Below are 13,982 nucleotides of genomic sequence, written 5' to 3'. Positions count from 1 at the left end.
GACAGAATCTGCATGAAGTTTGCATATTGTGTAATGCATTACATCACTTTATTATTTTCTGTCTTCATTGGGACTCACAAACTATATTCACCTATGATTATGTTTTTGAAGTCTGGGAAGAAACACACAGAGAACATACAAACTCCATACAGATGTTATCCATGGTCAGATTTGAACCTAGGACCCTAGCACTGTAAGCCAACAGTGCTAAACACTGAGCCACAGAAAAAAAGGAGGCACAACCACTACCACTGTTTGGCCAGGATCATTATTTTAGGAGTATTGATGAAGCGCCGTTTCAGACTGAGCCAAAAATCAGCGAAGTCCAAACTGAACTTTTCAAAAGTTTGCTCATTTCTATCCCTGATTGTTCTATTGAAATCATGTAGAGAGGCAATGGATTGTTATGAGCATTCTGTCGCAATTCTTGTTTTCTTTAATTCTGTAGGAAATTGGTTCATGCAGTAATGAAGATGAATGAAGAAAACTAACAAATACATGGTTTATATAAATGTGACCATTTGGTGCCACCTAGTATGGGAAATTACAGGAACGATGCTTCATCTATGTTACTGTACTAAATACGCTGGAACCATAAGAGAGGTTGGTCCTCAGTAAAAACTCAACGGCTGCACCCACGTATAGACTTATACACAGGCCTACTAGCTACGATTCTCGAGCTCAAGCATGTGGAGAGATACAGAAATGTTAGTGGAGTTGAGCCAGGACCTTATTGGGACTTTGTTGCAAGAGTATGCATCCACAAGTTGCAGGTAAATCTTCGGACTGTTTGTGTTAATCTGCAATCTGCAGGGTTTATATGTTCTGTGGCAATATGATCCCATTCTCTTGTTGAAGTGCAATATTGAAATAAGACTGTTATACTATCTCATATGTACTAAAGCCGCTTCCCAACCCCAGTCCTCATGGAGCCCCAACAGGTCATGTGTTTAGGATATCCTATAGTAAGAACAGCTGTTGCAATGTCTGAAGCACCGACAATTACATCACCTGTGCAACACGGAGGAAATCCTGAACACATAAACTGTTGGGGCTCCCTGAGGACTGCGGTTGGGAAACACTGCTATAGGATATTCTAAAAACATGACCTGTTGGGGGCGTCATGAGGACTGGAGTCACCTACTACAGCACCATTTTTGTTTCCTTAACACAGATACAGTAAATACCAGCTTCTTGACTAATATCAATGTATAATACTTTTAATGTCCTTGCATATTTAAAAGCGTTATCCAGGCAGTGCCGGATGGGATAAACCAGGGTCTGAGCAGTGCTTCTGTTCTGACCCTGGTTTATCCCATCCGGCGCTGCCTGGATAGCGCTGTGTAGTGGCCAGCACTCATAATTACAAGCGCAGCTCCCATTGATTTCAGTGAGAGCTGTACTTGCAGTTACGAGGGCTACTACACAAGGGTCAGAGCAGTGCTTCTGCTCCGACCAGGTGTATCCCGCTGGCATATGCTGCCTGGATAGCCTCTTTAAGAATCAAAAATAATAATAGCACTAGTCATATTGCCAAATAAACTTTTGAAACTTACAATAACTTACAAAAATATTGGTATTTATAATTTTACATTCATTACATATATATTTGGTGAAACATTCATAATAGCATGAAAAGAAAAAGTTGACAGTTTTAAGCTTTCCCATTCTTTTCCTGGATACAGGATCCATTATTTTTCTTCAAAGAAGAAGTGCTTGATGATCGTGTTAAATTATTTACACTAATTTTCTCTATTTCAGTGGGTAAACTTTGCCGTTCTTCATTCTCTGTTTCTCTGTGATAGAAATAATTAAAATTTGATACAATAACTGGAACTGGAAGAGCAATAGTCAGCACTCCTGCTATAGCACAAAGAGTACCTACCATTTTACCCCCTAATGTAATTGGGCACATATCTCCATATCCAACAGTTGTCATAGTTACTACAGCCCACCAGAAGCCATCAGGGATACTAATGAATTGAGACTTGGGTTCATCAACTTCTGCAAAATATACTGCGCTAGAAAACAAAATGACACCAATAAAAAGAAAAAATATTAACAACCCCAGTTCTCTCATGCTTGCTTTTAGGGTTTGTCCTAATATCTGAAGTCCCTTCGAATGTCTTGAGAGCTTGAAAATCCTAAAAACTCTCACAAGACGAACAATTCTTAAAATAGCTAGAGACATGTTTTGTTGTCCATTAAGCTCTGTTTGCTTGACAAGTTCTGTGATAAGTGTTACAAAATATGGAATGATAGATACAATATCAATGATATTCATAATATTCTGAAAGAACTCAGAAGAACTTGGACAGACGATAAACCGAACAACGAGTTCAAATGAAAACCAAATAATGCAGGTAGTCTCCAAAAGAAAGAATGGATCTGTGAAGGTGTTAAAGTAGGAAGCCTGCTTAGTAAAATTGCTTGAATATTTGAATAGACCTTCTTCTCTAAATTCTGGCAACGTTTCCAAACAGAATATCAATATAGAGATGACAATAACCAAAACTGAAACCAATGCCATGCCTCTTGCTGCGCTCGAGCTCTCCGGATATTCAAAGAGCAACCAGAATTGTCTATGATAATCATTTGTTGGTAAAGGTATTTCAGGATCTTTTAGAAAACCTTCATCATCTCGAAATTGGTCTAAAGCTTCTTGTCCAAGCTCATAGAAAACGATTTCATCTGCAAACACGTCTGTCGGTACATTTGCCGGACGTCGTATTTTTCCACCAGATTGGTAGTAATATAGAATTCCATCAAAACTAGGACGATTTCTGTCAAAAAAGTATTCATTTCTCATGGAATCAAAATAATGAATTCTTTTTGCAGGATCTCCAAGGAGTGTATCGGGAAATTCACTTAGTGTTTTAAGTTGGGTCTCATATCTGAGACCAGCTATATTAATAAATACCCTTTGGTTCCCTTCTTCCATTCTCATTTGTTCAGCCACCAGGTTGTCAAGACATTCTTTAGAAAATCTGGAAAGGTCAGTTTCATTTAATGTTTCATTCATTATCAGCTTCCAAGTGGTATTTCGATTTGCAGGAATTAAACATTCATCTCCAGTACTTTGGCTACATTTCAAATCTGTAGGACCATTTGGAGAAGACTCTTCAGGATGTTGCAGAGTCTTATGGAAGTTATCCATGTTGTAACTTTTGTTTTCAATTAATTTTTATTGAATTTTCTAAAAGACAGAAGCATACAACAAGAACATTGAGTAGAAGTGCCAGGTACAGTTACAGGCTTAGGCTTCATGAGCATTGCAATGTTAGGGCTTTGTGCAAGCTCCAAGTTATAACAGTTATAAAGCAGCACCCATAGAAATCTATGGGGCTATGCTGCACATATTTTTGTAGGGATACTCTATTAGATGCCCTATCATTGCTGACATCTAAGGAAGCATAGCATTTAAAGGGATTTTCCAGGGAGAATACTACTGACCACCTATCCTCAGATCATCTTTAGTTGATCTATTGGAGTCTGTCGCTCGGAACCACTGACCGATCAGCTGAGCGGGCGCATGCTGTCAGTGCCGCAAATACAGAGAGGTCGGAGTGGAAGCAGCAGAAGTCTCCGTGCTGACCTCTATGTATTGGCCGGTGCTTGTAACTGCAGGCATGGCTCTCATTGAAATCAACAAGAGCTGTGCCTGCAGTTACAAGCACCGGGCACTACACAGAGGTCGGCGTGGAGACGTCCGCTGCTTCAGCTCCAACATCTGTGTATTTGCGGCACTGGCAGCATGTGCCCGCTCAGCTGATCGGTTGGGGTCTAAGAGATAGGTCATCAATAGTATTCTTCCTAGAAAACCCCTTTAAGTTAGATTATCTCCATTAATGGTGCCATATCACAGTACACAGAGTGTCTAAAGGGGCTTTTAGATGGAATGATTATCATTCAAAAAAGTGTTCAAATGAGCGAAAGTGAGCAATAATCATTCGGTCTAATCGCAGCCAAAGACGAAACGAGTAATGATAATCATTCACTTTTCATTCATCGTTCATGCTAGCAGGCATTAAAATCATTGTTGGTTCGTTCACTTACCATTCGATTTAAAAGCACTCACTCACTTATACAGCAAATGTGAAAGACTGAATGATTCTGAATGATTTCTCGTTTAAACGAGCCAACGATGTATCAGGCAGTATAAACAGGCTGCTGAAAGCGAATGAACTAACAATGATGTCACTCACTCATTTTCACGTTCAAACAATAATCGTCTCATCTAAAAGAATCCTAATTGTCAAGGGGTAAGGAGTGGTATGACTTCATAAAAGGCTCCAAAGACATAGCCTTGCCTTTACAACTTGTGCAACAGATAGCAATTAGTACAGCAATTTGGTCAGCAATGAAAAGTGGCAATTTTAGGATATATATACAGTAGCTATATAGCAACCTAAATTCAAACACCTGCATGTAAGAAAATATCCATAAATGTATAAAACAATGAACGATCCTTTAGTCCATCATACAAAATGCTTTAAGATAATGATTAGAGATGAGCGAGCACCAAAATGCTCGGGTGCTCGTTACTCGGGACGAAAATTTTGCGATGCACGAGGGTTCGTTTCGAATAACGAACCCCATTGAAGTCAATGGGCGACCCGAGCGTTTTTGTATATCGCCGATGCTCGCTAAGGTTTCCATTTGTGAAAATCTGGGCAATTCAAGAAAGTGATGGGAACGACACAGCAACGGATAGGGCATGTTGGGCTGCATCTCAAGTTCCCAGGTCCCACTATTAAGCCACAATAGCGGCAAGAGTGGGCCCCCCCCTCCCAACAATTTTTACTTCTGAAAAGCCCTCATTAGCAATGCATACCTTAGCTAAGCACCACACTACCTCCAACAAAGCACAATCACTGCCTGCATGACACTCCGCTGCCACTTCTCCTGGGTTACATGCTGCCCAACCCCCCCTCCCCCCCCCCCCCGCACGACCCAGTGTCCACAGCACACACCAAAGTGTCCCTGCGCAGCCTTCAGCTGCCCTCATGCCACGCCACCCTCATGTCTATTTATAAGTGCGTCTGCCATGAGGAGGAACCGCAGGCACACACTGCAGAGGGTTGGCATGGCTAGGCAGCGACCCTCTTTAAAAGGGGCAGGACGATAGCCCACAATGCTGTACAGAAGCAGTGAGAAATATAATCCTGTGCCACCGCCATCAGGAGCTGCACACGTGGGCATAGCAATGGGGAACCTATGTGCCACACACTATTCATTCTGTCAAGGTATCTGCATGCCCCAGTCAGACCGCGTTTTTTTATAAATAGTCACAGGCAGGTACAACTCCGCAATGGGAATTCCGTGTGCACCCACAGCATGGGTGGCTCCCTGGAACCCACCGGCTGTACATAAATGTATCCCATTGCAGTGCCCTGGACAACAGAGCTACCGTCAGATTAAATGCAGGTGGGCTTCGGCCCACATTGCATGCCCCAACCTGACCGGGGTTTTTAATTCATAGACACAGGCAGGTACAACTCCCTATTGTGAAGTCCCTGTGGACCGACAGCATGGGTGCGTGCCAGGAAGCCACCGGCGGCACATAAATATATCCGTTTGCATTGCCCATCACAGCTGAGGTAATGTCATGTTTAATGCAGGTGGGCTTCGGCCCACACTGCATGCCCTAGTCAGACTGGGGTTCTTTAGAAGTGGACACATGCAGTTACAACTCCGTGTGGACCGACAGCATGGGTGGCTCCCTGGAACCCACCGGCGGTACATAAATATATCCGATTGCAGTGCCCAGCACAGCTGAGGTAACGTCAGCTTTAATGCAGGTGGGCAAAAATTTAATTGGATTACACTATAGGCGAGGGCCCCAAAAAATTGGTGTACCAACAGTACTAATGTACCTCAGAAAAATTGCCCATGCCCAACCAAGAGGTCAGGTGAAACCCATTAATCGATTTGGTTAATGTGGCTTAATTTGTAACTAGGCCTGGAGGCAGCCCAGTTAAAATAAAAATTGGTTCAGGTGCAAGTTTTAACGCTTTAATGAGCATTGAAACGTATAAAAATTATATGACTGAGCCTTGTGGGCCTAAGAAAAATTGCCCGTTCAGCGTGATTACGTCAGGTTTCAGGAGGAGGAGCAGGAGGAGGAGGATGAATATTATACACAGATTGATGAAGCAAAAATGTCCCCGTTTTTGATGGTGATAGAGAACGATGCTTCCATCTGCGGGTGCAGCCTACGTATTGCTTAGGTATCGCTGCTGTCCGCTGGTGGAGAAGAGAAGTCTGGGGAAATTCAATCTTTGTTCATCTTTATGAGTGTAAGCCTGTCGGCACTGTCGGTTGATGGGCGGGTACGCTTATCCGTGATGATTCCCCCAGCCGCACTAAACACCCTCTCTGACAAGACGCTAGCCGCAGGACAAGCAAGCACCTCCAGGGCATACAGCGCGAGTTCAGGCCACGTGTCCAGCTTCGACACCCAGTAGCTGTAGTGAGCAGAGGCGTCACGGAGGACGGTCTTGCGATCGGCTACGTACTCCCTCACCATCCTTTTACAGTGCTCCCGCCGACTCAGCCTTGACTGGGGAGCGGTGACACAGTCTTGCTGGGGAGCCATAAAGCTGGCAAAGGCCTTAGAGAGTGTTCCCCTGCCTGTGCTGTACATGCTGTCTGATCTCCGCGCCTCCCCTGCTACCTGGCCCTCGGAACTGCGCCTTCTGCCACCTAGCGCTGTCCGATGGGAATTTTACCATCAGCTTGTCTGCCAGGGTCCTGTGGTATAGCATCACTCTCAAACCCCTTTCCTCTTCGGGTATCAGAGTGGAAAGGTTCTCCTTATACCGTGGGTCGAGCAGTGTGTACACCCAGTAATCCGTAGTGGCCAGAATGCGTGTAACGTGAGGGTCACGAGAAAGGCATCCTAACATGAAGTCAGCCATGTGTGCCAGGGTACCTGTACGCAACACATGGCTGTCCTCACTAGGAAGATCACTTTCAGGATCCTCCTTCTCCTCCTCCTCAGGCCATACACGCTGAAAGGATGACAGGCAAGCAGCATGGGTACCCTCAGCAGTGAGCCAAGCTGTCTCTTCCCCCTCCTCCTCATCCCCCTCATGCTCCTCCTCCTCAACGCGCTGAGATATAGACAGGAGGGTGCTCTGACTATCCAGCGACATACTGTCTTCCCGCGCCTCTGTTTCCGAGTGCAAAGCGTCTGCCTTTATGCTTTGCAGGGAACTTCTCAAGAGGCATAGCAGAGGAATGGTGACGCTAATGATTGCAGCATCCCCGCTCACCACCTGGGTAGACTCCTCAAAGTTTCCAAGGACCTGGCAGATGTCTGCCAACCAGGCCCACTCTTCTGTAAAGAATTGAGGAGGCTGACTCCCACTGCGCCGCCCATGTTGGAGTTGGTATTCCACTATAGCTCTACGCTGCTCATAGAGCCTGGCCAACATGTGGAGCGTAGAGTTCCACCGTGTGGGCACGTCGCACAGTAGTCGGTGCACTGGCAGATTAAACCGATGTTGCAGGGTGCGCAGGGTGGCAGCGTCCGTGTGGGACTTGCGGAAATGTGCGCAGAGCCGACGAACCTTTCCGAGCAGGTCTGACAAGCGTGGGTAGCTTTTCAGAAACCGCTGAACCACCAAATTAAAGACGTGGGCCAGGCATGGCACATGCGTGAGGCTGTCGAGCTGCAGAGCCGCCACCAGGTTACGGCCGTTGCCACACACGACCATGCCCGGTTGGAGGCTCAGCGGCACAAGCCAGCGGTCGGTCTGCTCTGTCAGACCCTGCAGCAGTTCGTGGGCCGTGTGCCTCTTCTCTCCTAAGCTGAGTAGTTTCAGCACGGCCTGCTGACGCTTGCCCACCGCTGTGCTGCCACGCCGCGCGACACCGACTGCTGCCGACGTGCTGCTGCTGACACATCTTGATTGCGAGACACAGGTTGCGGAGGAGGACGAGGAGGGTGGTTTAGTGGAGGAAGCATACACCGCCACAGATACCACCACCGAGTTGGGGCCCGCAATTCTGGGGGTGGGTAGGACGTGAGCGGTCCCAGGCTCTGACTCTGTCCCAGCCTCCACTAAATTCACCCAATGTCCCGTCAGGGAGATATAGTGGCCCTGCCCACCTGTGCTTGTCCACGTGTCCGTTGTTAAGTGGACCTTGGCAGTAACCGCGTTGGTGAGGGCGCGTACAATGTTGCGGGAGACGTGGTCGTGCAGGGCTGGGACGGCACATCGGGAAAAGTAGTGGCGACTGGGAACTGAGTAGCATGGGGCCGCCGCCGCCATCATACCTTTGAAAGCCTCCATTTCCACAACCCTATACGGCAGCATCTCCAGGCTGATAAATTTGGCTATGTGCACGTTTAACGCTTGAGCATGCGGGTGCGTGGCGGCGTACTTGCGCTTGCGCTCCAACACTTGCGCTAGCGACGGCTGGATGCTGCGCTGACAGACATTGGTGGATGGGGCCGAGGACAGCGGAGGTGAGGGTGTGGGTGCAGGCCAGGAGATGGTAGTGCCTGTGTCCTGAGAGGGGGGTTGGATCTCAGTGGCAGGTTGGGGCACAGGGGGAGAGGCAGCGGTGCAAACCGGAGGCGGTGAACAGCCTTCGTCCCACCTTGTGGGGTGCTTGGCCATCATATGTCTGTGCATGCTGGTGGTGGTGAGGCTGGTGGTGGTGGCTCCCCGGCTGATCTTGGAGCGACACAGGTTGCACACCACTGTTCCGTCGGTCGTCTGCACTCTCAGTGAAAAACTGCCAGACCTTTGAGCACCTCGGCCTCTGCAGGGTGGCATGGCGCGATGGGGCGCTTTGGGAAACAGTTGGTGGATTATTCGGTCTGGCCCTGCCTCTACCCCTGGTCACCCACTGCCTCTTCCAACCTGCCCTGCTGCTGCCCTTGCCTCCCCCTCTGAAGACCTGTCCTCAGTAGGCATAGCAAACCAGGTGGGGTCAGTCACCTCATCGTCCTGCTGCTCTTCCTCCGAATCCTCTGTGTGCTCCTTCCTCGGACTTACTGCCCTTACTACTACCTCACTGATAGACAACTGTGTCTCATCGTCATCGTCCTCCTCACCCACTGAAAGCTCTTGAGACAGTTGCCGGAAGTCCCCAGCCTCATCCCCCGGACCCCAAAGGTTGGGCATCGGTCACGACAATCTCCTCCAGTGGGAGAGTATTCGGAACCATTGCTGCCCATTCTGGGCAGGGGCCCGAGAACTGTTCCTGGGAGTCTGCCTGCTCCTCAGAATGTGTCATTGTAAAGGAGTGAGGAGGCTGGGAGGAAGGAGGAGCAGCAGCCAGAGGATTCAGAGTTGCAGCTGTGGACGGCGTAGAAGACTGGGTGGGCGATAGATTGCTGGATGCACTTTCTGCCATCCACGACAGGACCTGCTCACACTGCTCATTTTCTCTTAAAGGTCTTCCGCGTGGACCCATTAATTGTGAGATGAATGTGGGGACGCCACAAACGTGCCTCTCTCCTAATCCCGCAGCAGTCAGCTGCGATACACCTGGATCAGGAGCTCGGCCTGTGCCCACACCCTGACTTGGGCCTCCGCATCCTCAGCCGCGTCCATGTCTTCTAGGCCTACCCCTACCCCTCAGCATGGTGTATTACCAGTAGTGCAGAAACAGAACGCTGTAATTAAATGTGCCGCTTATTGGCCTGTGGTTGGAGGCTGACTTCGCTTACGGAATGCACAGCAGAGCCAGGAAAGAATTTTGCGCAAGCCTGCTGTAACACTTAGCTGGCTGCGTATAAATTAGGACAACTACCCCCAGCAGAGACCCAGTACACTGAGGCCGGTCACAGGCAGCCCAAATAGATTTTTTTTCCCAAATCTTTTTGTAAAGGCCCACTGCCTTTATACACTAAATATGTCTTCTGTCCCTGCCTCACCACTACTGGCCCTGGACAATGTAAAATTACTGCAGACTGTTTCACTGTGGACAGGAATACAGCGGTGATGTAACAGGCAACACAGAGCCAGGAAAGAATTTTGCACAAGCCTGCTGTAACACTTAGCTGGCTGCGTATGAATTAGGACAACTACCCCCAGCAGAGACCCAGTACACTGAGGACGGTCACAGGCAGCCCAAATAGATTTTTTTCCCAAATGTTTTTGGAAAGGCCCACTACCTATATACACTAAATATGTCTTCTGTCCCTGCCTCACCACTACTGGCCCTGGACAATGTAAAATTACTGCAGGACGCAATGCTCTGCACGGCCGATATACAAAAAAAAAAAAGTGCAACACTGCAAAAAGCAGCCTCCACACTACTGCACTACTGTGGCCCTAAGAAGGACCGTTGGGGTTCTTGAAGCCTAAAATAACTCCTAACACTCTCCCTATAGCAACTCCAGCAAGACAGCACTTTCCCTGAACTATGTCAGAATGCATCTGTGGCGAGTCGCGGGAGGGGCCGATTTATATACTCGGGTGACACCTGATCTCACCAGCCACTCACTGCAGGGGGATGGTATAGGGCTTGAACGTCGCAGGGGGAAGTTGTAATGCCTTCCCTGTCTTTCTATTGGCCAGAAAAGCGCGCTAACGTCTCAGAGATGAAAGTGAAAGTAACTCGAACATCGCGTGGTGCTCGTTTCGAATAACGAGCATCTCGAACACGCTAATACTCGAACGAGTATCAAGCTCGGACGAGTACGTTCGCTCATCTCTAATAATGATGTAATCCAGATACTCTTTATGGGGCGCACGAACTCTGAAACTGCCAACTGCTTGCTCATTACATACTGGAAGCCAACTTTGTTTATGGCTATCATTCCATTAGCATGAAAGACATTACATACTGTGACAATCATATCACATGACAGATTTATATTTCCACTGGATATATACATATATATATATATATAATTTTTTATTTCATTGCAGGGAATGGTTTAAAGTAAAAAGAAGAAAGTATTCTGATTGGTTTGATCTCCTAATAGTCCAGTGCCATTGCTCTCGTCTTCCCCACTTGGCTCTGTTTGTTTGGCTGCAGTGGTGACATGCTCTTATATACATGTGATCAGAGCAGTCAATCACTGTCCTAAGAGGTCTTGCACCATACACCATTGAGGCTAATTATTGGTTTCAGCAGTCATAATGGTATGTGAGCATGTCAACGCTGTAGCCATGTGAACAAAACATGGTGGTGAGGATCAGCAGGGGATTAAACTGATGATTAAATCTTTTTTTTTTTTTTTCCCAACACTCTCTGCATTTAGAAAATGAAAATAAATTTAGGAAAACCCTTTACATGAACATACATTAACTGACTTACTTGCTCACACGACACATGCACTTAAGGTGACCAGACATCCCAATATAGGTGGGACAGTCCCGCTTAAGGACCCTATGTCCCACTTTCCACCGGCACCCCAGCGGGACAGCCATTTGTTCCGCTTCCTGGACGTCTGGTCACCAAGAAGGTGCTTACCAGCCAGGGTGCTGCAGCTCCCTGGCTAGTAATCACTTTGCGGCACTGCGGATGGATGCACATACTGACAGCAGCAATAACTATTACTACTGAGGGTCACTGTGTGGGTCACTATTACTACTGACGATACTGTGAGGGTCACTATTAATACTGGCACCACTGCGGGTGTCACCATTACTATTGAGGCCACTGTGGGGGTCACCATTACTACTGGGGCCACTGCTGGTGGGTCATCATTTCTACTGAGGCCACTATAGGAGGTCCCTATTACTACTGGGGCCAGTAGGGGGGTTACTATTACTCCTAAGGCCACTATAGGGGTCACTATTACTACTGAGAATACTGTGGGGGTTACTATTACTACTGAGGGCATTGGGAGGATACTATCGTTACTAGGGATGATATAGTGTAGCCTATTACTACTGGCATCGATATATAGGGGGCACTATTACTACGAAGGCCATTGTAGGAGGCCCCCATAACTACTGAGGCCACTATGGGGGGTCACTATTACTACTGAGGCCGCTATGGGTGTCACTATTACTACTGAGAATACTGTGGTGGTTACCATTACTACTAAGGCCAGTGTGGAGGATATTATTGTTATTAGGAATGATATAGAGTAGCCTATTTCTACTGGCATCGATATAGGGGTCACTATTACTACTGTGGCCAATATAGGGGACACTATTACTACTGAGGATACTGTGGGGGGGGGGGGGGGGGGGTCAGTATTACTACTGAGGCCACTGTGGGGGACACTATTGTTACTAGGGACGATAGGGAGCCTGTTTCTACTGGAGTCGATATAGGGGACACTATTACTACTGAGGCCACTGTAGGGGTCACTATTACTACTGTGGCTGATATAGGGGATACTATTACTACTGAGACCACTGTGGTGACGTACCTCAATCTGATTTAGGAGATGTTTACACAAGGCGGAAATGCTGCAGAATGACCACAGCAGAAATTTCTGCAGCAAATTCCGCAGCATTTCTACATCCAAAAAACAGTTAAAATCTGTACCATTTGTGTAAATGTACCACAGGTTCCAAATGACTAGAAATCAGCTGTGTACCTGCAGCTGATTTCATACTATGTGGTGCTCCCTCTTACCTTCTCCGAAGGCTTCCTGTTGTCGGCGCTTCCCTGATTTTGGTCCCCAGCAGCCTAATTAAGTGTCGTGTTGCTGGTCAGGTGAGGCCACCACAGACTGCTGGGAACTGGAAGCCTGGGAGCACTGACAACTGAAAGCCTACGAAGGAGGTGAGGGGGAGCACTGCATAGTATAAAATCAGCTGCAGGTACACAGCTCCGAATTTACCTCCGTCATCACGTTAGCCAGTTGCCCAGGGTCACCCCTCTGGGGTGTTGCAGCAGTGTTTCTGTTATAGATTGATGACAACTTGCAGACACTCCTTCTTGCTCAAGGTCTAATTGCCTTTAGGAACTTGGGCCTTGGTGATAAGAACATTGGGAAGCTTCATGTCTGCATTCTTCTGTCTAAGGTAAGGTGACTAGATTTTCCCAGGATCAAAGCGGGACAAAGAGTTGTGGTCAGAAGGCAGGACTTATGACATTTGATTTTACCTCCATCATTATAAAAAGCATAGGGACAGATTTTGACTGGAAACCAGCCGCATATCCACAGCTGATTTCATACTATGTGGCGCTACCCCTCACCTCCTCCAAAGGCTTCCCACTGTCAGAACTCCCTGGCTTCTGGTTTCCAGTGGCCTGTAGTAGCCTTGTCTGACCAGCATCACCTGACCAGGCTGCTGGGAATGGGAAGCCGGGTAGCGCTGACAGCATGAAGCCTATAGAGGAAGTGAGGGGGAGCACCGCATAGTATGAGAGCAACTGCGAATATGTAAATACGTGGCTGATTTCCAGTCAAAATCTGCACCAATGGTGTGGGCTGTGACTTTTTTAGATGTGGAAATGCTTCGTAATTTGCTGCAGAAATTTCTGCTGCTGACATTCTGCAGCATTTCTGCCATGTGTAAAGATACCCTAAGTCAGCTTGAGGTATGCTGCCATGTGCAGAGTGCCCTCAGTAATAATGTTGTCCTCTATATCAGAGTCTAGTAATAATAGGGACCTCTATATCAGCCCCAGTAGTAATAATGATCCCAACAGTGGCCCCAGTAGTAATAGTGTCCCCTATATTGTTCCAAGTAGCAATTGTGACCCCCACAGTCACCTCAGTAGTAATAATGTGCTATACATCAGCCCCTGTAGTAATAGTGACCACCCACAGTAGCCTCAGTATTAATACTATCCCCCACAGTAGCTCCAGTAGTAATACTGTGCCCTATATCAGCCCCAATAGTAACAGTGACCCCCACATTAGCCTAAGTATTAATAATGTCACCTATATTGGCACCAGTAGTAATAGTGACCCCCACAGTAGCCCTATTAGTAATAGTGTCCCTCACAGTGGCTCCAGTAGTAATAGGGACCCCTATATTAATCTAAGTAGTAATAGTGACTTCTATATTAGCCAAAGTATAAATCGTGTCCCTTATAGTGACCCC

At 47.2% G+C, this 13,982-nt stretch overlaps 1 protein-coding gene across 1 annotated transcript; it reads right to left on the bottom strand.

Annotated features, from left to right (window-relative positions):
• Positions 1-1,661: 1,661 nt before the first annotated feature.
• Positions 1,662-3,157, bottom strand: LOC136626530 (potassium voltage-gated channel subfamily A member 10-like). The gene is made up of 2 exons (XM_066601585.1): positions 1,886-3,157; positions 1,662-1,796 (listed from the first exon to the last, which is right to left on the bottom strand). Exons 1-2 carry the CDS (start codon positions 3,155-3,157, stop codon positions 1,782-1,784), a joined length of 1,287 nt encoding a protein of 428 aa, XP_066457682.1. The 3' UTR covers positions 1,662-1,781.
• Positions 3,158-13,982: the final 10,825 nt, after the last annotated feature.

The sequence above is a fragment of the Eleutherodactylus coqui genome, chromosome 4 (genome assembly GCF_035609145.1).
Source record: "Eleutherodactylus coqui strain aEleCoq1 chromosome 4, aEleCoq1.hap1, whole genome shotgun sequence".
Taxonomy (NCBI): domain Eukaryota; kingdom Metazoa; phylum Chordata; class Amphibia; order Anura; family Eleutherodactylidae; genus Eleutherodactylus; species Eleutherodactylus coqui.
Note: the sequence above shows the minus strand (reverse complement) of the source record. Positions and strands in the feature narration are given on the sequence as shown.